The sequence below is a fragment of the Grammomys surdaster genome, unplaced genomic scaffold (assembly GCF_004785775.1).
Source record: "Grammomys surdaster isolate TR1022 unplaced genomic scaffold, NIH_TR_1.0 126197, whole genome shotgun sequence".
NCBI classification, from domain to species: Eukaryota; Metazoa; Chordata; class Mammalia; order Rodentia; family Muridae; genus Grammomys; species Grammomys surdaster.
Genome location: NW_021621002.1, coordinates 521,836 through 547,184, shown reverse-complemented (window position 1 = coordinate 547,184; position 25,349 = coordinate 521,836). Strand labels below are relative to the sequence as shown.

The 25,349-nt window shown below is 41.5% G+C and overlaps 1 protein-coding gene across 4 annotated transcripts in view; it reads right to left on the bottom strand.

Annotated features, from left to right (window-relative positions):
• Nucleotides 1–4,907: 4,907 nt before the first annotated feature.
• Nucleotides 4,908–25,349, bottom strand: part of Nt5c3a (5'-nucleotidase, cytosolic IIIA) — a 44,487-nt gene continuing 24,045 nt past the window's right edge. For 3 of the 4 annotated variants that reach the window (XM_028758370.1, XM_028758368.1, XM_028758369.1), the window contains exons 2-10: nt 22,034–22,088; nt 16,246–16,344; nt 14,977–15,046; nt 13,043–13,089; nt 11,819–11,904; nt 9,724–9,813; nt 7,439–7,601; nt 6,186–6,386; nt 4,908–5,564 (exon numbers count right to left, since the gene is read on the bottom strand). In XM_028758370.1, the coding sequence (XP_028614203.1) occupies nt 5,463–5,564; nt 6,186–6,386; nt 7,439–7,601; nt 9,724–9,813; nt 11,819–11,904; nt 13,043–13,089; nt 14,977–15,046; nt 16,246–16,344; nt 22,034–22,069 (894 nt within the window). In that variant the 5' untranslated portion in view covers nt 22,070–22,088 and the 3' untranslated portion in view covers nt 4,908–5,462. The remainder of the gene's footprint in view (nt 5,565–6,185; nt 6,387–7,438; nt 7,602–9,723; nt 9,814–11,818; nt 11,905–13,042; nt 13,090–14,976; nt 15,047–16,245; nt 16,345–22,033; nt 22,089–25,349) is intronic. The other variant, XM_028758367.1, reaches the window with a different exon arrangement.

Sequence of the window (25,349 nt, the reverse complement as noted above, 5' to 3'; positions counted from 1 at the left end):
CTCTCTCTCTCTCTCTCTCTCTCTCTCTCTCTCTCTCTCTCTCTCTCCACTCTGAATTCCTTTGGGTAGGTCTCGTCAGCCAACAGAAAATTTCGCTGTGACTAAAGTGGATGTGTTATCCCAACAAATGAAGGTGATATTTTCTGCCACTTATTTGTGTCTTGAAGGGTAATTTTGAGTCCCCTGCTATAGAAAAGCAATACTGTTATTCAGGCCAGCCTTATTCCCACTTATTCCCGTTCCTGACTTATGTTTCCCAATGGTGTTGGCACTCACCCTGAAGTAATCAAGAGGTTTCTTTGTGAAATGGCTTTTTTACAAATTTAAACTGTTTTGTACTGATGTCCTGAGATAGCTCATGCAAATGCTGTGCACTCATTCAATGGAATTGTTGGAAAACTGACTTTTTTTTCTGATATAAAATGTTGGATCATATCATCTGGCTTTATGGTGTTTTATTTGAAGGTAAAGAGGATCTTGTGAGAATGCACTGTGCAGTTGAAGTCCCCTTGACAAAAACTTGGCAGGACAGCATTATATTTATTGCAGAGCATTGTGAAGGGCAATGGGGCATCTGGGTGGGGTAGGAGACGGGTGGAGGTGGGCATGGAGGGTGAGGTGGTACTGGCAGGAAACTCACTAGATAAGGTCATTGAAAGGGCTATTTACAAGTGTGGGCAGGACTCTGGGGAGCAGAAAATGCTGAGATACTGTGAAGATAGGGTTGCTTAGTAACAACTAGAAGCTGTTTACTACTCCTGGGTCTGGGGTTTAAGGAAAATCAGCTGGAGCAGAGCTGCCTGAATGTGTGTGCCGAGGTGTCTACCTACACACACAGTGTGGCTGGCCCTGCAGCCTAGTGAAGAATAAGAGATACCATCTCTTCTCACCCTCCTGTCTGTTGCCTACCATTGGCTCCCATCAGGTAAACCCCAACCTTAGCCAGACGGAAAGGACCTCAAGGACTGGGTCTCTCCCAGGTTGGCCTCACAAAATGTGCAATTTGTGAAGAATGAAGTTTGGGGAGATGACTCAGTTGGCAAAGTTCTTGCCATGCAAGCCCGAGAACCTGAGTTTGATTCCCAGAACCCAAGTAAAAAAGTTGGATGTGCTGCTTCATGCTTATAATCCTGGTGCTGAGGAGGTAAAACAGAGCTCTCTGGAACTTGAAGCCATCCTGGCTCAGAGTGGGTAGTACTAGGCCAGTGAGGTCACCCCTTTAACCTGTCAAGAGAGAAAGGTGGGGGAGGGGAAGGGGGAAGGAGAAAGATATATATATATATACACTCAGAGACAGACACAGAGAGAAACAAAGGGAGAGACAGAGAAAGAGAGACAGAGAGACAGGGGTGAGTTGGGGGGAGATGGGTTTATTAGTTGGCCTGTCTGCAGGATTATATAAACACTCACTGCCTCTTGTGCCATCCACTACTTACTATGTTAGGTTTTCAGGAACAGCGATTTATTTTAAAGTCCCTTCCCTTTGGTTTTCCTGAGAAACTGGAGTCTTTTTATTTAATTAAGAGAGTGCTGGCAGTCACTTAGGTCCACTTGCCAATATGACATTTTTATCTTTTATGAAAGTTAGCATTTAATACTGTGTGGGCACTTCATCCTTCAATTAGTGTTTTAATTAGCTACAGAATCCTTTCCAGCTTATGTTGATTATATTTAAAATGCTGCTGAAATCTGAAATTTGGATTTTTTTTTTTTGAGACTGGAGTCTTAAGTCTTTAGTTTATTATCAGATTCTTGGACTCAGGTGATTCTCCTTCTCCAGCATCCAGAAAAGTTTGACAATCAACGCCCACTGTCACACTCAGATTAGCTTTTCTTTTTTTAGTCAGTCTTTTGCTTAGGCTGGTCTTCAATGTCTCATGTAGCCGAGGGCTAGAGTTACCGGTGTGCGACATCACACGCACTTTATGCAGTGCTGCATGTTGAACTGAGCGTCTCAACTCCCCAAGTGCTGGATTACAGGCATGTATCACCACAACTGATTTCATGGGAAGCCTATAGACCCTTGGGAGCTTGCCTTTCAAGGAGACCAGAATGGTGGTGTGTTCTTTGATTTCCTGGCCACAAGGTATTCATTTTGCTCTGTCATGTATTCCTGCCTCTGTGGCCTACCTTTTCAAGGCTCAGAGGAAGATTCTGAGCCCCTGCCCCCCAACCTTTTTCTTTATTACCTAATTTTTTATATTGATGGAAAAGCTGTGTAAGCAACAGTGTAAGCAACAGCCAACTTGATAGTTTCTCCTGGAACAGCTCCTTCGAGCTGTCCTAGTTGGTATTTGACATAACTCAGAGACACCATATGGAGAGTTTGAGGTACATTTCCATCTTCAAATGCTTCTGTGACCCTATTCTACTCCCAGTGGTCCTCATGCCCATTTGCAGATGTCAGGGTACTTTATTCATTCACTCAGGACATTTCAGTAGTTTGAACTTTGACTTCCTGTTTCATTTATCTGTCTTCGAGTTGCTTGAACATAGCATATAACCATTCTTTTGAACTCTTTGTCTGGGAGTTCCAGGTGATTTTCATTAGGAGTCATTATTATAGGACTTTTATTTTTGAAGATAATGTGTAGTGTGTAGTGTGTGTGTGTGTGTGTGTGTGTGTGTAATTCTCCATTGAGATTTGTGCCTCTGAAGCTAAGCTTGGTGGCTGAGTTTTTCCTTTTTGTTGTTCAAATTACCTTTCTTCATTGTACTCAAGTGTTTAGGAGGGCTGATGGTTGGGATTATGATTTCCTGTTTTGTATTTAGGGTTAAAGTCTTTATTTAGGACTAGGTCTTCTGCTGGTCAGATAGTCTGGTACCTGCAGTAGCTAGGTCAAGGAGGCTCAAACAAGTTTTCCCTGGCAGAGTGGACTGGTCATGTGTAACAAGCCTGAACAGGACAACTGAAGGGTCCCAGTCAGGCACTGAGCAAGGCTCTGATGAATCTAAAAGGGAGGCAGGATACTGGGCCTCAAGACCACAGTTGGTGGCTGGAGAGTTGCTGGTGGAGAGTGGGCTAGGATCTGGTTAAGTCCCAAAGGGAGTGAGAGAGGCTGGGAATGGAAAATGGTCCCTGGCAAGTAGCTGAAGGCTTGGGAAACCTAGATCGAGGAGGGTGCTGAGGACTGTGCAAACAGTCTGCTTTGGTCTCAGGACAGCCTGGAACAGCTGGTTTATCCGGTGCATTTAATCACCATGAAAAAGTCTCGGGCTTTATCTCCATGGCCCTCACTGTACAGTCTACCACGGCGTGTCTTAGATGTTACAGCAGCACCCAACAGGTTTTCTTGGGTTAATCTGCACCTACCAATCCACTATCCATGTGACAGCATTGTGACTGGGGCTCATGACGTCCATTTTCTTTTTCCTTTTCCTTCCTTCCCTTTTCTCCTCCCTGCTTAAGTTTTTAATTGATTCTCTGTAAGTTTCACACCATGCACCCCAATACTACTGTCCCTTCACATTGGCCCTCTGCCCTTGCAACCTTCCCTGCTCCAAAAAGAAAAAAACAAAAAATTAAAAACAAACAAACCAAAAACAAAGTATAGAGAATATCTCGCTGTGGAAGCTACAGCGTGTCACACAGAATATCCCTCTGTCCACACATCTTCACATGCAAATGTTCATTGCAATGAGTCATTGGTCTGGTACGAGGCCTCTGGCTTCTGTGACACTATCAATACTGGATCCTCACAGGGACTCCTCTTGGATATCCTGTTCTTGTCTTGTGTAATGGAGACCCTGCAGTTTTGGATCTGTGGGACATGTTTTCTGAGACAGGGTCTTGCTGTGTAGTTGTCTGGCTCGGAACCCATGCTTCTCCTGCTTTGTCCTGAGTACTGGGTTATAGAAAAGTACCTCTGTATCCAGTCCCAACTTTTGGTTTATGAAACCCTGCAGTCTCACCTACACGCTGATACTACTCCTTCCTTTGAACTGTGCTCTCAGTGCTTTGATCACTAAACTTCACATTAAATACTTTCACTCTTTCATATGTTATTTATTAAAAAACAAAAAAACAAAACCACCAATGGAGAGTGCCTTTCTGCCCCTTATGGTTGGACTGGAGACCGTTCTTCACAGTGAATGGCCAGACAAGTCAGATCAAGTACTTAGTTGCCTGGAGGATCTAAAGTTTATATGCTAGAATAAGGATCAAATATATCACAGTAGAAACTAAACCCACAAAAGCCAAGCAGCAAAGAGATCTGGAATAGGACCTGGAGAAGGTCCATAATTTGGCATTACTTAGTCACCAAGGAACTCACTGTGAGTGGGCTGAATGTGATGTCTCTCGTAGTCTTGGGCACCTGAGTACTTGGTCCCCAGTTGGTGTTGCTCTCTGGGGAAGTGTGGCCTTAGTGGAAGCATGGTTTCGAGAGTTTAAAGATTCCCGCCATTGCTAGTTTGTTCTCCGTTTTGAGCTTGCACTTCTTCCTGCTCCTGCTGCCTCTGTTTCCCCATTATGAACCCTAACTCCCCGGAGCTGTCAAACCCAAATAAACGCTCTCTTCCATAAGTGGACTTGGCCATCACATTTTATCACAGCAACAGAAAAGTAACTGATATATCCAGCTATACTTTGCTTCTGAAACTTTTTACAAGGAATTCTTGACTTGTGTTCAATAAAAGAAAATAACTTTCATAGTCCTTAATATTCTTAAAGGACAAATTAAATTTTTCCTGCGATACCTTTTTATGCTTAGACATGTATTTTGAAAGTAGGATTAATGTAAAAAATAAATGGTTTATGTTTTTGCTCCTTGATCCCATGTAGCCCAGGCTGGTCTAACTTGAGGTTGCCCTTAAATTCTTGACTGTCTTGCATTTTTCTCTTATGTGCTAGGATTGCAGACATCTGTCATCACCATGACAAGCTGGATATGATCTCGACAACAGAATTTAAAAAAGCTTTCCTTTTCAGGTTTATTCTCAGTGCTTCACATAGAGTATTTGCAATGTTAGTGATGTGGACACCAACAGTTTTTTCAGAATCAACTTCCTGGCAAATATTTTTTTCCAGGCAAAACAACCAAATAAAACACAATTTCAGGAGATGATATCGTCACACTCCACACCAATTACAAAGCTAGCAGTGGTTAAAATCAGGAACACTGTCCACCTAGAGAGTGTCCTCTGTGTCTCCACATACCCACCTGGGAGAATGCCCCAGAAACTGCAGAACACCAAACTACAAAACTCACTTTGGAAAAGGGAGCTGTTTTTCTAAATTTGGCCTTAAGATTGTTTTTTAATGACTTAAAAAATCTGGTGAGTTTAGCGACGGAAGCGGGAAGGGGCTGTGTTTCTCAAGTCCCACACATCTGAAGATCCTCTGTTGGGGAAAGGGGAAAATGCCAGGAGCAAGACTGTTTTATAAATAAGAGTCTTTCCTCAAGATGGACAGTGCCTGATTCAGGTGTAACCCTGGGAGAAGTCTTCTCACAACGGCTTGTTTATAATGTCTTCTGTAAAATAGAGTTGACAACCTCCAGTGATTCTTCTTTTACTAAAACGATATCGTAAGAGTCCATGTATTTTTCTAAAAGCTCGTCTACCTAAATCAACAGAAGAACAAAAATAAAATTAACAGGCAGCGAAGGACACATAATTTCAATTTTAACCTCACGATGTTACATCTGTAGAATATAAATCTAATTTCATACAAGGGTTGAAATATAAACATACTCTCAAATTGTTTTTAAATAATTATTTTGTTTCTTATTAAGATTTTAAGTTTCTGAGACAGGGTCTTGCTGTATAAGCTTATCCTGGCCTTCAACTTTGAGGCCAGCCTCCTGCCTCAGTCTCTTGATCACTGGGTGACAGACATGCATCATCATGTCTGGCATCCTCTCAGACTTATCGTGGAAAGGAATTTTTCCACATGGAGATTTTCTCACTAAATGGTTTCTTTCCAGCGCAATGGTTCTGACTTAGGGCAATACACAAGGAGCACTGGGTCATGCACGGAGACATTTTGACACTCGTGATTAGGGAGTGCTGCCTACTTTGAGAATGTGACCCCTACATATCACGCAGGGCCCTGCTTCTTATCTCCCCTAATCACCACTGAAGCAGGAGGTTAAAATACTGCCTTACCCGCCTTTGGCAACTAACTACAATGTTTCATCTTAATTTTTCAAAAAGAAAATTAAGCTACAGCTCTGCACACTTACTCTGTCATTCAGATAACCAATCTTCAGAATGTGTTCCACGTTGGCTACGCCGTCAGCCATCCTTAAGTCTCCTTGGGAATCCCCGAGCAGAATGATGTTGCTGTTATCTTTCAGCTGGCTGAAGTAGTCCGTATTCTTCAGGGCACCATCATGTTTGTTGAATACGTGAATTAGCTCTCCTTTGAATCCTTTCAGCACTCCCTGTTAAAAATATTTTAAGTAACAAGAAAAACATGATTATATTGATTTATGGTATGTGTATGTCTGTAGATGCCCGTGGCAGGGGATACTTGGAGCGTAAAGGACCACTTGCAGGAGCTGGCCCTCCCCTTCCACCCAGAGGACCTGGGATTAAAAGCGAGCTGTTAGGCTTGGTGGGAAGCATCTATAAGCACTGAGCCATCTCTCTGGCTTGAAATAATAGGTGTTTACAAATTTTACTTGTTAAGTTTTTTACATCTTATGATTCTAAATAGATGTCACTATTTATCATGTGTTTGACTTGATCTCATAACACAGAAGTCCGTCACACACGAGAGGGAGGAAGGACTCCAAAACAACATATGCTCCACTCACCGTATTAGATGGTAAAACACAGCTAGTCAAGAATTCGCCGTCACTTTTCATTTTGTTTCTAGCCAAAGGATTCCGCTTGGTGTCTTTTACTGTTTTAGGTTCTTATTTCGTTTGAGAATATATAGACTTTGAGCTCATAATTCTATCCTCAGCTGAATGCTGGGCTTATACCCATTCTCTATCATGCCCAGAGAAATTTAAAATATACTTGTCCAAAAAATGCCAGTACTATTCACTTCTTCTTCTCCCATTTATGAGGTAGACTCCAGAGATGCACTGTTAAATTATTTTCACGTAAGCTTCGTGAAGTTTTTCCTTTCCTGTTCTTCCCCCCCACCCCCCGCAAGGTTTCCCTATGTAGCCCTGGCTGTCTTGGACCTAGCTTTGCAGACCAGCCTGGCAAACTCTCACCTGCCTATGTTTCCCATGTGCTGGGATTAAATGTGTGTGCCATCACTATCTGCCAAGTTTTATGAATTTTAATATTAACTTACTAACTTGTTAATAAAACTTTTAAGGGCATAAAATAACAAATATAACACTGAAATATAACAGATGAGTTCCATGAATAGCCGATCAGCAACGTCTACCTGTTATTAATAAAGAACACGTGTGTTTACATGACTGGAATATTTCAGATTGGATAGTAGCTCCGAGGAACGATTTTGCATTCTTACATTTTCATCAAAATCCATGAAGTTAGACACTACTTTGACGTTTGAGTGATAAACTCCAGCCTGCCGGATAACTTCTTCGAGTACGTCACCAATACCAGCCGAAAATATGAACACAGGGATACCGTGCTGCTGAAGTTTACCGAAGAAACTCTCGTATCCTTCCCTGCAAGTGGAGACACGGCGTGCTTATGAGAAATGTTTCTATCTTTTTCACTTAGAGGGTATAAAGCAAAATATTTCCACCTGTTTCTACAAGTCATATTCTCATTCCAAAACAATGACCAAGCCAATGGTTGACTCTTTACCTTGCTATTAAGTCTAGCAAGTACAAGCTAGATGGTTTTAGACTTATAGTGAACATGGATAAAAGCCTACAATTTACGCCACTTAAAAGTAAGCCCACTAGGGTGTTCTGATCTTCCACCAGGAGAGCGGAGCAGCAAAACCTAGCTACGTTCTCTTTCACCAGCCACTGCTCCTTTTCACGACCCTTTATGTATGTACTTTAATGGGCTTCACACACATACACGCCGCTGCATCTGTTCATCCATCTGTTCCCTCATCCCCACCATCCTTCTCTGGATGGCTCCTTCCTCTCACCAAACAATTCATCACCCTCATGCTACACACATACAGATAGATTTAGAGAAAGCAAATCTATAGGATTCATCTCCATACCCTTACCATCCTCTGTTCCTCCCCTCCCCTCCCCTCCCCTGTGTGTATATGTCTTCTTCCCTGTGCCTCTATGTTCTTATCAAATGTATGCAGATCTATGTATACTTCAGGCTACATATCCTGTATCCGACAGAAAATGTGTGATTCTTGTCTAATTACGGCTTCTTTCTCTTAATATGATTATCTTTACCTTTTCACTCTTTTCAGCTACAGGTTAAATTAAGCTCTTGGTGCTTAGCAGTGAGACATTTAACGGTCCTTACTCTTTGACAATTGAATCTTTTCTTCCTTAATCATAATCATTTTATCATCCCAGGACAATGTGATAACGTGGTTGGGGGTAGTTTAGCGGCAGAGGAGAGTGATTGCCCAACATGTGGGAGGCCCCAGGTTCAGATGCCAGCACAGAGGGAAGGAAAAACAGCTTTGCCATATTTGTCAAATGAGTTGAAAAAAATTTAAGGCTGGTAAAAAGTACTGAAAGTAAGCTTGATTTCCACACAATTATAATCCATACTGTTAATATTCTGTGTGTGTGTGTGTGTGTGTGTGTGTGTGTGTGGTATAGTACTCACTATGTAGACTTAGTTGGCCCTCAACTGGCTGTGAATTCCTCCACCTCTGCCTCCTGAATTCTGTAACCACAGGTTTTTGACACTATGCCAAATCCATGCAACTACTTTACCTATATAAAATACCTATTAAAATATGTTCCTGTAAAGTTTAAAAGAATGAGAATTTCAAAACAAGACTCATGTAAATTTAGAAACAAGTCTTAGTTAAAACCTTTATAGCTTATAATTATTTCCTTCAAATTTCAGATCTTTCAAAACTGTTTCCAAGGAATTTGAAAATCATATTGGTTACATAAGTCTGTACATTATTCTTAAAATTAAAAAAAATGGAGAAAGGAAATACAAATTATCACTAGAATCTTCCAACGCACTTACCACCCACAGCAAATCTAACTTAAAAACAAAAACCTTTTTGGATAAGAGTTTTCTGTATCCCAAGCTGGTCTCAGACATCTATTTTATTCAGGATCCTCCTGCATCATCTCCCAAACGCTGGGATTGTAGGCATGAACCACCATGTCCAGGTTTTTAAAAAAAATGTTTTTAAATTGTATTTTATGTGTATGGGTGTTTTGACTGCATGTATCTCGGTGTATCACAGGCATTCCTTGTGCCCACGGAGGCCAGAAAAGAGTCTTGGGTCCCCTGGAACTGGAGTTTCAGACTGCAGTCAGTGGATATGTAAGTGCTGGTAATCAAACCCTGGTCCTCTGGAAGAGCAGCAAGTGCCCTTAACTGCTGAGCTACCTCTCCAGTCCCCTACAATGCCAGTTTTATTCAGTGCTCAGATCAAGCACGGAGCTGGAGCTGTGGGCACTGCTAGAGCACTCTGCCAAGTGAGCCACACCTCAACCACAGCAGCTCTAACCTCAGATGCTTTTCTTACTGCAGCACTATTTATTTTTTGACACTGATATGTCTGATCTTAAGGAATAATGCAACAGGTTATTTTTAATTAAAACACATAACTGAATATATACAACAGCAGATAATTCTGTAGGCAACAGAAGCAACAGAACACAGGAGACTTACTTGAGCATGACATCAGAGTCAGCCACGATCTCTTTAAGTTTGGCTTTTGGTATGCCTTGTTCAACAAGCAAGCCGTGTGATTTAGTATACCTGGAGTTTATGATCAAAGAAGGGAGAGAGATCAGTTAAAATATTAAAACTGCTATCTTGATTGCAAATCATTCCTGATTGAGTGCTGATCCTTGCCCCGTCCAGCAGGGCAGTGGACTAGGACTGGGGGACCACCTGAAGGAGAGAATGGGAGAACAGGCGAATGCAAAGAACCACGGCTTGTCTATAGTCTGATCAAACCACTATTTTAATTTTTTCACACAGGGGTTATATACACATAGCGGCAGGATGTGGGGAGGGGGATGACGTAGGAGCATAGGTGTTCTCAGCGGGGAGTACAGATATCTTCCAGACCAAGGTTTTGGCTGGGTAAAAGTTCACAGAAGAAGCAGGGCGGCACAGGTCACTATGACTCTGTCCATCAGATCTATGATTCACTTGTTCTTATCTGGGTTGGTACCCTCCACCAAGGCTACCTATCCACAAGACCTATGACTACTTGTTCTTATCTAGGTTGGTAGTTTTCCACCAAGGCTACTTGTCTACAAGGTCTACCGCTATCTGTCCTAGGGTTAGTGTTTTCTCACAGAGACCAAGACTTTGTGTTAGTAGGCTGACTTAGGCCTTCAGTGTATAAGCAAGGTTGCTCCCAACAGGTCCTCACCATGTGGACTTAACTCTCTGAGATGGAAGAACTTAAAATGTGTGCCGGTGTTCTCTTCCAGTGCCCCAGACCTCTCAGACTCAGTTTTAGTATAAATATATCTTAAGGAATCGTCAAAACAGCTGTAAGCCTTTCTTTCCTCAGTCTACAGATAAGGTTCAGTCTAACTTGGGCTGTCAGGCTTCTTCCTCCTTTCAGAAATAAGCTTAGTAATTCTTTAATCAGCTGAAAGCTTAAATTTCCATGAAATCTCAAAGTAATGGAATGCTGCCTAGTATAAAAGAAAAATTCTTGGCAGGCAAGTGTTATGTACACGCTGGCCTGCTTTACTGCTATACACATAACCACTGCAGCAGTGTAACAGGCCCTCAGAACCTGAGTCTTCACAACTATGAAAACTGCCTTCTCCAAGGAGGAACCAGAATCTTTCCTTAATAACTGAATATCCCTCTAGGATTTGAAGTGTTAGTCCTTCTTTTCCATCAGTTTTCCCTCTCCTTTCTTCTTGTCTGACAGCTTCCTGTTAGAAAGCCCTATTGGCCTATACTCACTATTCGAGCTTGGGTAGCTCAAACCAGAAACAATCCCCTCTGCCTCAGCTTTCCAACTTACAGGGTTACAGGTATGCAGAACAGACTGTCTCTGTGATCAAAGCTTATTCCATCCACAGATAAAAGTAACGGCAGAACTGTCCTTTCTCCATACAAAAATCAATCTTTTCAAGTGTTCCAAAGCTAGATCCAGTTTTGATTCGACATGTGCGCAGAGAAAAATCTCTTTTCAACATTTAATACACACACAGTTGGACTGTCCATGGACCCTGATGGTTCCTTCAAACATTCTTGATCTCTTCAATTTAAAGCAGATGTTGCCGCTCAAATCAAAGCACTTCCTACTTCTTGGAATGCCTCTCAGTGGATCTGGCTCTAGTTTCTGTATCATCCTGGTGGACTCCTCTGCATCTCTAAGTTTGTCAATGTTTGTCTTGTCCTGGAGTTCCACCCAAACCTCTCACTGTGGTCTCCGAGAATGTTGCAGTTTGGCGAACACAGCCAACACCAGAGGCCTTGTCCTCCACATTAGGACAGATGCAGCACGGATCCTAGTTTTTTCTCTCTGTACTTAGATCATGTCTTGTCTAATAAGCTTTAAAATAAAGATGTAGCTTTTAAGACTCATGTGCCAGAGTTTTTATTTACTCTTACTGCATGTCATCTCAAGGCACGTACGTCGCAGGCTGTCGGTTCATCGAGGTGACTAAGTTTTTCTGTATTCATTACCTGTGTATCTATCTGCGTACAGTAAAGGAGGAAACAAGACACCAGTTTTAACTGGGCCACTGTATCATTAGCAGTGTCCCCACTGCCCAGAGGTACTCACCACTCTACCATGTAAGGGAACTTCTCTTCCACGGTGAGAACAGGATCAACCTCGATAGCATAGTACTGCTCCTTTAACTGCAGTAACTGGATAGAAACGAGTGACTTAGTTGTGAGGATATACAGTTTTGTCATTTACCTGGCTACTACAGAAAACAACGTAAACAGTAAAAAACACAGCCTATAGACCACTTTTCAGTAAAAATCAAAATTGGAGACGGTTTGATCTTCATTTACATAGTTACATTCACCTTCGGAAGCCACCTTAGTCCCAAGACAGCACTTCAGTGAGACCGAGTGCTCCTCACGAGCGTCACAGACAAGTGTGGGTTTATTTTCAGGCTTTGTTCTGCTGTGCTGTGGTACTGCAGACTGAATGTGAGGCACTGCCCATGGTAGGCAAGTGATCTCATTGACTGGTCTCTGCTCTCCTGCCCGGCCCAGTTTTATTTTCTATTTTGGGCCAGGTTCTTTGCTTTGTTACCCAGGTGGCCTTGAATGTTCAAATCCATCTGCTTCAGCCTAAGTAGTAGGATTTCAGGTCGGAACCACCAGATCTGAAAAGTTTAGTCCTGAAATCAAGTGATTAACTTTGATGAGTACCATGAGTTGCCCTGTAAAGACAGAGGCAGGCACCCCAGGAACACCCTGATCAGTATAAGAGGGCAAACCATCAGGAGACCTTTGTCTTCACAGTTAATGTAAGGACCCAGAGTGTTCTAATAACACCTTCTAAAGCTGGTTGTGCTGGCAACGGTTGCACACCCTGTAATCCTAGCCCCTGGGAGGTCGAGGAAAGGGGAGCAGGATCTGTAGGTGTTACTCAGCTAGCCAGTGAGTTCAAAGCTAGTCTGGGCTAAATGAGACCCCATTTTGGAAAAAAAAAAAAAAGCTAAGATTAAATTCATACAATAAACTTGATACTTATCGAGTGCTTATTACGTGCCGGATATGGCTGCGAGGACTTAGCATTATTCATTTCACTGCTTTTGAGGTGGGAGTGGGGGTAAGTGGAGGACGAGCATCACCAGGTAGCTACTGTTGGCTCTAAATGTGAGAATTTCTTCCCAGACTTTAGTCTGGGATTCTATGTGTATGCTATCATGCCTAGCTTCTGACATTCATTCCTGTCTGAGGGAAAACAAAACAAAACAAACAAAAAAAACATAAATCAGAGGAGGTAATGAAAGACTTAACTGTACATTTGTAATGATTTGATAGTTACCTTTCTTCGACATTCATCTGTAACAAGCTTACAGTTGTCAATGATATCTAGAGAGAGAGAGAGAGGGAGAGAGAGAGAGAGAACAATATAGGTGTTAAAGAAACTATTCTGGTTGATGCCACCACTAATAAAGATAACTTGCTTCTTTTGTCTTTAAGAGCCAGGTCAACTACTGTGGTTCCTGCAACTTTTGTCCTCAGTGCTGTCCTTCAAGTGGTCTTGCTCCAGGTGATGGCTTCAGAATCTGAGATTTAGTAATTCTTCACATATACCACCTAGCTAAAAAATATCTTCAAACAAACCAATTGTATAATATTTTCATTTTCACCTTCCTTTTTAATAAATAGAAGCAACAAATACATCTCAAAGTTTATAATTTTCTTTTTCTTTCTATTTGGAGACAGGGTGTGCTGGGTGGTTCACATTAATGTGACACAAACTACAGTCACCTGGGAACAGAGAACCTCAACTGAGGAACTGCGTCCAACAGGCTGGCCTATGGCCACATCTATAGGGGATTCTGCTTGATTAACAATTGATGCGAGAAGACCCAGCCCATTTGAGTCTACCCCTGTCCTGGGTCGTGTAAGAAGGCAAGGAGAGCAGGCCAGTACGCCTTCATGTCTCTGCTTCAGTTCCTGCCTTGGCTTCCCAAGACGAGGGGCTGTAACCAGAAACCCAAATAAACCTGTTCTCTCCCCAAGTTGGTTTTGATCTCTGCTTTAGAATGATCAGACGCCAAACCTGGACATAAGATCTCATGCAATCCATGCTGATTCTGAATTTAGGATCCTTTTGCCTCCACTGCTCCACTCCCGGGATTATAAGCATGAGCCAACTATACCCAGTTTATGCCACCTTAGAGACTGAACCCAGGGCTTCACGTATGCAAGGCCTCCACTCCACCAAGTGAACTACCTGTGCCCCAGCCAGGAAAGATATCATTTTCTTAAGAATGTCACTTCATGTGAAAATATGGAAAAGTTTAATTACTAGTATTTTAGTATATATCTTCTCAAAGTTTGATTTATTATTAATGAACTAGGTAAAATGAACTCAAGTCAAATCTAGAGTTTTTTCTTTTCTTTTTTTAAATATATATATATATATATATATATATATATATATATATATATTCACAATGGTTTCTGGCATGTGGATGGGACAGAATTTTAGTTGCCTTCCAAGCTGCTGTCATTATAAATAGTTTAATTTTGTGCTGTCAGAATTCAATGTCAGGGCTTTACACATGCTAGCCTAGTGCCCTACTGCTGAGCTTCATCCGTAACTCAAGAGTGTGCCAGCTGGAACCACAGCTGAGAAAATGTCTCCATCAGACTGGGCTGTGGGCAAGTCTGTGGGACATTTCTTGAGTGAGGGCGGGTGTGGCAAGGGCCGGCTCACTAGGGATGGCTCCACCCTAGGTTGTGTTAAGAAAGCAGGTTGAGCAAGCGCTAGAGGAGCAGCCTAGCTAGCAGCATTCCTCCACGCTCTCTGCACGAGCCCTCCGCTTGACCTCTTGTCTTGGGTTCCCTCTATGACCGACTCCAACCGCAAGCACAATAAACCCCTTGCTCCCCAGGCTGCTTCTGCTCATAGTGTTTACAACAGCAACAGAAATCTAATGAACAACATTTGATCATCTTTTGGGGTTATCCCCAAATGTAAGACCTTTCAAGTATTTCTTGGGTAATAAATAGACTATAAACAGTGAGAAATATTTTGAAGTCTTCATTCATTTCCTTTTCCTCCAAAAGCATACATGAAAATAACCCATTCACTTAGAATGAGTAAAAACCATTCCTCAAAACATCACAAGCAAGTTTCTGCAGTTTCAACATCAAAGAGAGAAAAGTACACCGAACCCCTCAGTCACTTCACTGATAAACATTTATGATTACACTCATTAACTTGTTGAGTAGTACCACACTTACTGTGACATGTTGGACATCTTTTCCCATTGTAGGAAAACCTACTCAGAGTCATATCAAAGTCTGTTATTATCTGTAAGAAAAAGGAGAAGGAATAATTGTAAACAAGTCCACCACAATCCGAAGTTCACTATGCTAAGCAAATATATAGATCCTGGAACCCTTCACCTGCCGAGCACTGCCTTTAATCACAGCACTAGGGAGGTAGAGGAAAGCGGATCTCTGTGGGTTCAAGGACAGCCAGGGCTGTTAGACAGAGACACTGTTTCGAAAACAAGAAAATCTGTGTGTGTATCCATGTGAGTACAGCATGCTCTGGTATGTGGGGGCCAGAGGACAACTTCTAGGAGTTGGTTCTTGCCTTCCACCTTATTGAGGTAGCGCCTCATTTGTTTCTGCTACTCTGCTCTGGATATGACTTAAATGGATAATAAGTTAGCTTTTAGGCAGTTAACATAGCAAAGGAATCCTTACAATGAAGTTGGAATAGGTAATGTCTTCGGGTCTTTCCCATTTATTCTGTCATTCTATAGTTAGAATAACCTTGAGCTTGGGACGATGCCTGCCATGATCCCAGCACTTGGGAGCTGGAAGCAAACCATAAAAATTCCAGACCAACGGTGAGAGAAACATGTAAAACTCAACTATCCCTTAGAGTTACATTTTAATTTGATAATGACTCAGTTAATTAACATATAGAATAACTTGAAACTGTACTCTTTTAACTGTGACCCCCGGAATGGTTTAGCATGTTTATATACTAGTTACCTTAGAACTTAATACGCACAAACCCCACCACTACTAAGATTTTATCAAACCTGGAGACTAATGAACAAGTTTTCCCCTGCAGTTGCTAGGTGCTGGACCCACAGATTCATTCACCCTGCAGTGCTGTGTCACTGACACCAGACAGATGCAACTACTTCAACTTTTCTTTTCAATTGGCTTAAATTTTTTATACAATATCTTTTGATCATCATCTTCCCCTTCCTCAACTCTTCCTAGATCCTCCTCACCTCCGTGTGTTTGCTCACTTTCTCTCCACACAAACAAAGCAAAGAAACTAAGAAGACAAAAAATACCAAACCCAACCCAAACCATGGAGTCTGTCTTGTGTTGGCAAAACTCCCGAGTCGAGTCAGGTGAGTGCCATAGTGTGTGGCTGACAGACCCAGCATCCCTTAGCTGGTGAGAACTGAGAACGGGATTTTCCTTCTCCAAGCAGCTATCACTCGCAAATCAGCTTCAATGTTTAAAAAAGCTTAAAGTCACCTGAAGTTTGGCAGCACCTCCTTTAATGAGACCACAGATAATTTCTTCTACTTTTGTAGGGTTCTTGATGCGAACTGAGCTTTTCTGAAATTCCGGCATCTAAAAAGGTGAATAGAGACGAGTTACTTTTATTTACTTTCCCCAGTTCCTTCCACATCAAACTTGTGTTAGAAAGTATAAAAATGCAAATCACCGTATCATCCTGCCATTTATATATGCAAATGAATTTAAAAGACATAACTAGTTTCCAACTAGAGAATAAACATAAAATTCCATAGTATGGCAGTACAAATCTGTAATGCACCCTGGATGCTAAGGTGAGAGGATCTTGAGTTTAAGAATACTTCAGAGTACACAGCAAGAGCCCATCTTACATAAAGCAAATCTAACAAAAGAAAACCCCTACATTTATGGTTCATTTACTTTATTAGAATGTATAATTTTCTTACATAAGTCTACAGGTAATGTGCTTCCCCAAATCTACAGAACATAAAAAACTGTTTATCACTAATCAAAAACACTCTAGAATCCTAGAAAATATTTGAATTGAATGAGGAGAGTTATTTCTTCTAAGGAACTTTTTGCTTACAATTTAATTTGTCTGTGGTGGTGCTTGCCTTTAACCCCAACACCTGGGAGGCAGAAGCAGGCAGATCTCTGAGTTCAAGACCCGTGTGGTCTACACAGCAGTTTCAGGCCAGACTTTGTCTTAGAAAACAAAATGTTAAGTCACACCTACCTACTTAGGTGAAGTAGGAGGGTCATCTGAGCACAGATGTTTGGAGCCAGCCTTGACAACATAGACTGGTCTCAGTTTTAAAAATTAAGAGTTAAAAATAAAGTTTGTAAAAATGCAAATAGGTTATATGCAAATAGCATGCCATACTATATGAGATAAACATTGTGCTGGATAGTTTCATGTCAACCTGACACAAGCTAAAGCCACCCGAGAGGAGGGAACCTCATTTAAGAAAACGACTCCATAAGCCGGGCAGTGGTGGCGCACGCCTTTAATCCCAACACTTGGGAGGCAGAGGCAGGCGGATTTCTGAGTTCGAGGCCAGCCTGGTCTACAGAGTGAGTTCCAGGATAGCCAGGGCTGCACAGAGAAACCCTGTCTCGAAAAACCAAAAAAGAAAAAAGAAAATGACTCCATAAGATAGGGCTGAAGGAGAAAGACTGAAGGACACTTTCTTAATTAGTAATTGATGTGGGAGGGCCCAGCCCATTGTGAGTGGTACCATCCCTGGGCTAGTGGTCCTGGGTTCTATAAAAGATGAGGCTGAGCAGGGGGGAGTAAGCCAATAAGCATCACCCCTACAGGACTTCTGCATCAGCTCCTGCCTCCAGCCTCACGCCCTGTGTGAACTGCTGCTCTCACTGCCTTTGATGAACTGGTTTGGACCTGTGAGCCAAAGAAACCTTTTCTTGGTCATGGCATTTCATCACAGCAATAGTAACTCGAAGTAAAACAAGGATTGAGGATTAAAACAAAGATTTCCTTTGCATTCATATTTACACTTTAAAATATTTCTAGGTGGAAGAATATTGCATAACTCTTCCTTATAAGGTTTTGTACAGATAACTAAAATATCTCTAAAATTTGAAAAGTTACTCTAAGATAATTGATTCTTCCCTGTGTACTACATCCTGAATAATTTACTACTTGTCCTTAGAGTAAGAACAGATTGTTTCTCAACGTAATAGCGCTACTAGAAAGTATCTGGTGTTTACAGAGATTTTAGAGCTTGTTCAATAATTTTATACTAGGTGCCATTTATTTATTTATTTATTTATTTATTCATTTATTTTTATTTTCGAACCTTATCACAAGTTGAAGGAAACTGAAAGAGGAAACTGAAACTGAAAGAGGACATTGCACAGCAATGCCCTGGGCAGGTGGCCCCGGAAACCATGGTCATTTCCCAGTATGAAATTCAGCAACAGCAGCAAGGGCCTTAGAAGAAATGATTCGGCCACAACAGTCAGTATTCTCGTGGATTCTGTTTTGATCGACAGCAGGCAAGCGGTATGTCAAGCTATGATTCTACATACTGTATAGTGGAAGCCCAGCCTTCTCAGTGTTATCACCAATACTAACACAGTCCACAAAAGCAGCAGATTTACGTTTTTACTTCAAGAGCATCTGACCAGATTACTTCTGTCAGGCCCCATGTTGTTCCTACATATATGCTAGAGTTAAAAGGCAACAACAAGACCTCAAAACCAAAAGTCCAGAACATTTTCCAACGAGTGGAAAATAGAGGTATATAAAAAAGGTCAAAACATCCAAACACTGTTCATGAAATACCTACATGTATTTGTTTTCTCTTTTTTTTCGGGGGAGGGGCAGGGGAGATGCTGGGAATCCAATCCCAAGTACATGAGTTCTACTATCTCTGTAGCCCCTATGCACTCAGTTTAAAAAGCCGTATCTTAAAAGAAGAATAAGACCGCCTGCGATGTATTAAACCCTGTCACTGTGATCCTTTTAACTTAACCAGACTTTAAGAGTCTCAAGAAGGAGAAGGGGAAATGGCTCAGTCCATAAAGTACTTGCTGCACTTTATGGGTTGGGATCTCTGGGTTTGTTCACTAGCAAACCTAGCACAATCAAACCTAGCTCTGTATTCAGTGAGAGACCCTAGATAAAAAAGATAAGTGGGCGGCAATAGAGGATGGTGCCCAATGTTGACCTCTGGCCTCCACGGGTATGCATATACAAAGACCACACCCCCAAGCCTCAATGGGTTAAGAATTTTATAATGGGTTTAAAGGTTACTGAAAATATTTATTTAGCAATATTTTTTTCAGTAGACAAAACCAGAATTAACTGGTACATTCTTTTTTTTTTATTCACCCTTACATTCATGTAATAAATATCCCGTGTCGACTTTGTAATACACAGTCCTGTTAGAGACTAGATACGACGTGGATCAGAAGTTCTGTGCAGATGTTAAGGATCACCGCTGCTCTGGAGGGCCTCTTCTCTAGCGCCCTTACAAAAGTTTGTCTGGGAAGAGCAGAGACTTGATTCAGTAACTAAACCCACTGGAGCTGGAGAAACGGCTCAGTGATTAAGAACGCTTGCTGCTCTTGCAGAGGACTGTGCTTGGATCCCGGCAGCCATGTTGGATGGCTCACAACTGTTTTAACTCCTACTCCAAGGGCTTTAACCCTCTCTGTACCAACACTCGCATGCAGGTACCGCTTCCGCCACACTCACATTCAAGTACCCCTTCTCCCACACAGACATAATTAAACCTCATTATAAGTAAACATAGGATTATGTCACCATAATGTTTTCATCAAGAAAATGGAGCATCTTATTTCATACTGAATAAAATACCTTTCCTCAAAGCAAGCCATAGTCTCAAGGTTCAGTTAACAAAAATAGTACCTGTGCACTTGGGAAGGAGAGGCAGGCAGATCTCTGAGTTCAGGGTTAACCTGGTCTACAGACCAAATTCCAGGACAGTCAAGGCCACAAGAAAAACTCTCTTTTTTTTTTTTAATCCAAACAAGCAAATATTAACTAAGACCACTTGGTGGTGCCCATCAAACACCCTACATTTTACATTTGGTATCTTATAAAACACTTTTCTACTTTTAAATCATCAATTATGTGAACTGTTAGCCTATTTATTTTTCAGTAACAAGCAAACTGGGAAATCAAATTGCTTCAGAAGTTTCACAGACTATTATAAGATCATCTTTTTCGTAATGACTACACATCAAAGGGAACCAGCGGTTGGGACATCATCACTGCCTGTGCCTCTGAGAATAAACTAGTCATTCCAAGTAGATAAGCAATGAACTCTCAGGTGGGTCTGGAGGAACAGACTGGCTACAGCAGGAACACAGCTGGCACTTGCTCCCTCTGGAGAACACAGAAGGGTGGATGATGCAGGTGTAAGAAATGGGTAGAGTCCCAGCCTAACATCTATAAAACCTCGGGTTCAGTCCCAGCAAACAAAGAAAGGAGGAAGCACAGATACACAGAATGACTTATAGATACCATACTCCTCACTGAGACACAAACAGCTTAAGCTGATGTCTATGGATTAAATATCATAGAGTTCATAAAAATGTATATTTTTCTGGGTTTATGCGCTAGTTAAATAAAGAATGAGATTTATTTATTTTCTACTTATTATTCTTTTAAAGACGAGAATTTTGCTGTGTAGAGCTGTCTGGCCTTGCATACCCTGTGTAATTTAAGCTGACCCTGAACTTGTAGGAACTCTCCTGTGTCAGCCTTTAGAACCCTGGGATTGCAGGTATATGCGACCACGCCGGGCTCCAAGGAGTTTTATTATAGGGAAAGTTATGGTACCCACCCCCGACCCCGTCATAATGTTCAGAGGGGACATGCTCCTTCCACAGTTGCAGTGTCACCATACAGAGAAGACAGCTGCTTCCAGGGTGCCGTCAGGAACATCACAGAGCTTTTGCCACACATAAAGTTGGTAGTTTCCACTGTTTCTTTACATAATAATTTTTTACATAATAGTCTCATGTAGCCCGGTTGACTTTAAGCTAATTATGTAGCCAAGGATGACCCTAAACTCCTGATTTACCTGTCTCCACCAGCTCCCCAGCACTGAGATTACAAGCAGGGATTACCACATCTGGGTTTTATGTAGTGCTGGGGACTGAACTGAGAGCTTCCTGCATGTTACATGAGACTCTAATGACAGCCGCAGCCATTTGGACACACCCTTTCTTTTTCTTAATTCCTCTTTATGTCTGCTTACCTGGCATGCCCGCCTCCTGATCCTGATCGCTCCCTCCCTCTCTCCTTCCCTTCCTCCCTCTAGTCTAGTGTGTGTGAGTGTGTGTGTGTGTGTGTGTGGTTAAAGGACACATTTTAAGAGTCAATTCTTTCCTTCCACAACTTAGGTCCCAGGGATGGAACTCAAGTACCATGTTTGGTGGCAAAAGCCTTAATCCTTGCCGGGCGGTGGTGGCGCATGTCTTTAATCCCGGTACTTGGGAGGCAGAGGCAGGTGGATTTCTGAGTTCGAGGCCAGCCTGGACTACAGAGTGAGTTCCAGGACATCCAGGGCTACACGGAGAAACCCTGTCTCGAAAAACAAAACAAAAAAACAAACAAACAAAAAAGCCGTAATCTTCAGAGCCTTTTGACTGGCCCTGAATGCCAGTCCCTTTAAAATAGACTTAAAATATTTTGTTCTAAATGGCTTAAATATAAGAGTGCCAAGGAATACAGAGAAGAATGGTAATCTTCCTCAGGAGACGGAAGCAGAATCAGGAGCTCAGGCATCATCAGCTACAAAGTGAGATCAACCAGCCTGGACTATGCGAGACCCTGCCTCAAAAACCCCAAACCGGAACCAAACATACCAACAAAGAACGGAGGAATAAGGTCAATGTAATGCTAGGCCTGGTGGCACATCCTTGGAATCTCAGCATCTCAGCATTACACATGCAGGAGGAAGGTGAGATATGTATTCTGAGGTACAGACACAGTGAGACACTATCTTCAAACAAAGCAAACAAACAGCAGAACAACAAAAAAAAATCTACCCAGAGCCTCGCCGCCATTTTATGTTAAGAACTATAAAATGTATTACATTACAAGCAAAATAATTTCTGTGTTTGCGTGTCACTCGGTAAGTGCTTGCGATCTTACTTATTCTCTGTGTGCCGAGCATCATGAAGAAGGTCCTATGTAAGATTCCGGTCCTGCTATTATGTATTTCAAGAGAGAAGGGTGGAGAAGATTCACGTGTACAGGTGGAGCTGGATGTGTTTGCATACCCACCATTTTCAAATGGACAGCAGACTCCTGATTAGTCATTTCGTGGTTATCCAATCTTCTGGATTTCCCCAGGTGATGTCACAGCAAGAGAGAGGGGGAAAAAAGGACACGTGACACACTTACATTTGAGGTTCTTAATGTATGCTAATGACACAGGAAGATGGTATTTTAGTATGAGTTAAAAACCAAGGGACTGCAGGCTTTCTGCTGAGCATGGGGTTTCATCTAAGCAGAGTTTTAGGATGAGACTACTGTATCAAGAGTTGGACACTCTCTTCTAAGAACTAAGCTAGTACTAATAAGTTTGACTGAAGAGGAAAAGTGGACTACACATTGGGGTCTCACTACCTAGTCCAGGTTTGCCTTAAATTCCTGGGAATCCTCCTGCCTCAGTCTCCTGCTCTAGAATTATGGGTGTGAGCCACTCTGCTTGGTTTTGCAAGGACATTTTATCAACACTTCCTGTAAATGAAGGGTGAAGCCTGTGAGATTTGGCTGTGCCAAGTCTACATAGGAATTAAATAAGAGACATAATATACAAAACTATTTTTCTCTCAATTTTTTTCAAAAATATTTATTTACTCACCCCACTGTGTCTAATTAGTGTTACGCGCGCGCGCGCACACACACACACACACACACACACACACACACACACACACACACACACGTATGCATGGGGTCATCCACTGGACTATGGAAAGCTACCAGTGGTTAAATGCATAAATAAAAGTGACCTCCTTCAGCAGCTATCAACCGCAAATAGCTCCTCAGCTGGGTGAGGATGAGGGAGTCCTTCTCCCTCCATGCTAAATTTTCTAATGTTAAAAATCTTTCTTTGTGTGTAAATCTGTGTTGTGTTTGTACTTGGCATAGGATATGGGACAAAGAACATGTTTGTCAAATAAAATGAGCAGTTTTAGGATTTTATATCCATTGAATTAAAAACAAACTTTATCATTCTGATTTTGTCCCATAGTGTAAATCTTAGAGGAAATTACTAATTCTTCCATAATGGCTTTACCTTTCACTTTACTCCAGCTAAGTAAAAATTTAGTGATCAAAAACCTTGGAACTCTCTTCTGTAGACCAGGCTGGCCTCAAACTCACAGAGATCTGTCTGCCTCTGCCTCTGTCTCGCCAGTGCTAAGTTTAAAGTCATGAGCCAGCACAGTCCAGTTAAAAAACCTCTGTTTTAGAAGAACTACTGATGAGGGGATGGAGATGTGGTAGAGGATTTGCCTAGAATGTAGTCATAACTTGATCTTCAGCAAGACAAAAACAAATAGAAATAAAGATTAAGGAAAAGTCAGTGGGGGCCCAAGAGATGCCTCAGCCATTAAGAATGTGTACTGACTGCTCTTGTCCCAGAGGACCAAGTTCCATTCCCAGCGCCCACATCAGGCGGTTCACAACTGACTACAAATTTAATTCCAGGTGAACTGGTGCCCTCCGAGGGCACCTATATACACACTTTAAAATAATGAAAGAAAAAAGTCAGTGTTAGTAAAAAATGGTATAATAGCCTCTTCAAATATTGATGGTTCTTGAACTATCACAAACAAAAGAAGGATCAATAAAAGATTTGACAATGGCCAGCTTTCTCCGTCCAACCCTCTCCTCTGTGACAGGGTTATGATATATAGTGCTGGTTGCTTCCAAATTATTGGCAATCCTCCTATCGTTTTAATGACTGGGATTATAGGTAAACAACCACCACTTGGGCAGCTGCTTGCTTTTAGTAACTCACATACACTTTGCTAATGTTAACACAAGAGCTTTCCTTCCTCCCAGTCCGAATTTAACTCATCAAAAGTTAATCTGTGTGACCGTGAAACTGCAGTCCCAAACCTCACTTTCAGATCTGTACTGTCACAAAAGTGTAAACACACACACACACACACACACACACACACGGCAGCATTCTGGGACTATCTGAAAGAAGATACTGAATATCAAAGCAGAGTATTTTTAACCACCAGTCCTGTAAGCCTACACCTGGTATATACAAAGTTCTAGCTTGTTCTGCCAATGTCAGCTGTGGCAGATGCTTGAAGAGAAGAGCTGTTGGGAAAACATAGAAGACACATTCAAAAATAGAAACCTCTACCCTTGAACTATGAACTCTGCGAAGTTTTAAACCCTTTAAATCTGGAATCTTGAAATATGAACTAGAAAAATTTGAAAACTAGAAAACAATTACTTTGTGTACTTTCAGGATGAGCTTGAGATTTCTAATGGTGCTAACACAAGCTTGTGTAGCTCAAGGCTAAAGAAGGAAGCAAGAGGTAAGACCTTCACTTAACTTTGCTCTCTACGAATTTTAGTTACTGTATGTCCTTCTGAGGCTATAGTTTTTTAAATCAATAAAATGGGAATGTCTACCTAAGCAATTTACTTGCTTTAAAACAGACTTGAAAGTATCTGAGTGTAGACTGAATACTTGAAAGACTGGCTTCACTCTGACTTACAGGAAAGTAGAAAAAAATAGATTAACACAGCTTTTAAGTTGTGAGTCTGCTTTAACTTTGGTCCTCACAGAACCATGAAAATCACACTGATTAGGTAATGAAACTTTATGTGGTGAACTGTGTATCTTACATGAGAAAAGATGTGTCTCATTCTACTATGGGAAGGACTCTGACAACAGTATTAACTGTACTCGTTAAATTCATTGGTATTTATTTTACCTCTCTCAACTAATCAATACTATTTGTTTTTAAATTCAGTGTATTAAGATGTTAAATTTCTTGGGTTGATTATCAAATAGAAATAAAATTATAAATTCACTTTTATTGGAGGACTGTAATAATTTCTGTGCTACATTTAAATACTTCTCCCCGGACAGAAATAAATACACACAAACTGGAAAGTGAAACATTCTCGATACAGACAATAAACAAAACTGAAACTGAACAGCTGAAGGTGTTGGAGGAAACAGGGAAAAATAAATTCAAAAGCTGTCGACTTCAGGATGGGCAATTTATGCCAATTTTCTTAAACAGGAAAGCAACAGTTGGATTTTGTGGGTAATTGTGAAAACAAAAAGTTTGTAAGCTCAGAATGTAATTCTCCAGCCTTCCTTTCACCCACATTGGTTCTAATACCAATAGCATTTTTTCAAGACATTAAATCAAGGCACATGAAAGCTGTATTTCTGACCACAAACATACTCTGAGCTCTTCCTGTCCTGTCCTTTCTCTTAGAGCAACAGCGCAGGTAGCGTCAGTATCCTGTAGAGCTAAGAAGGCTGCTTACACAACAGTCTGTTATACGGTCGAGTTTTTAAAAGAAGCTCTATGAAACTTGGAAATTCAAT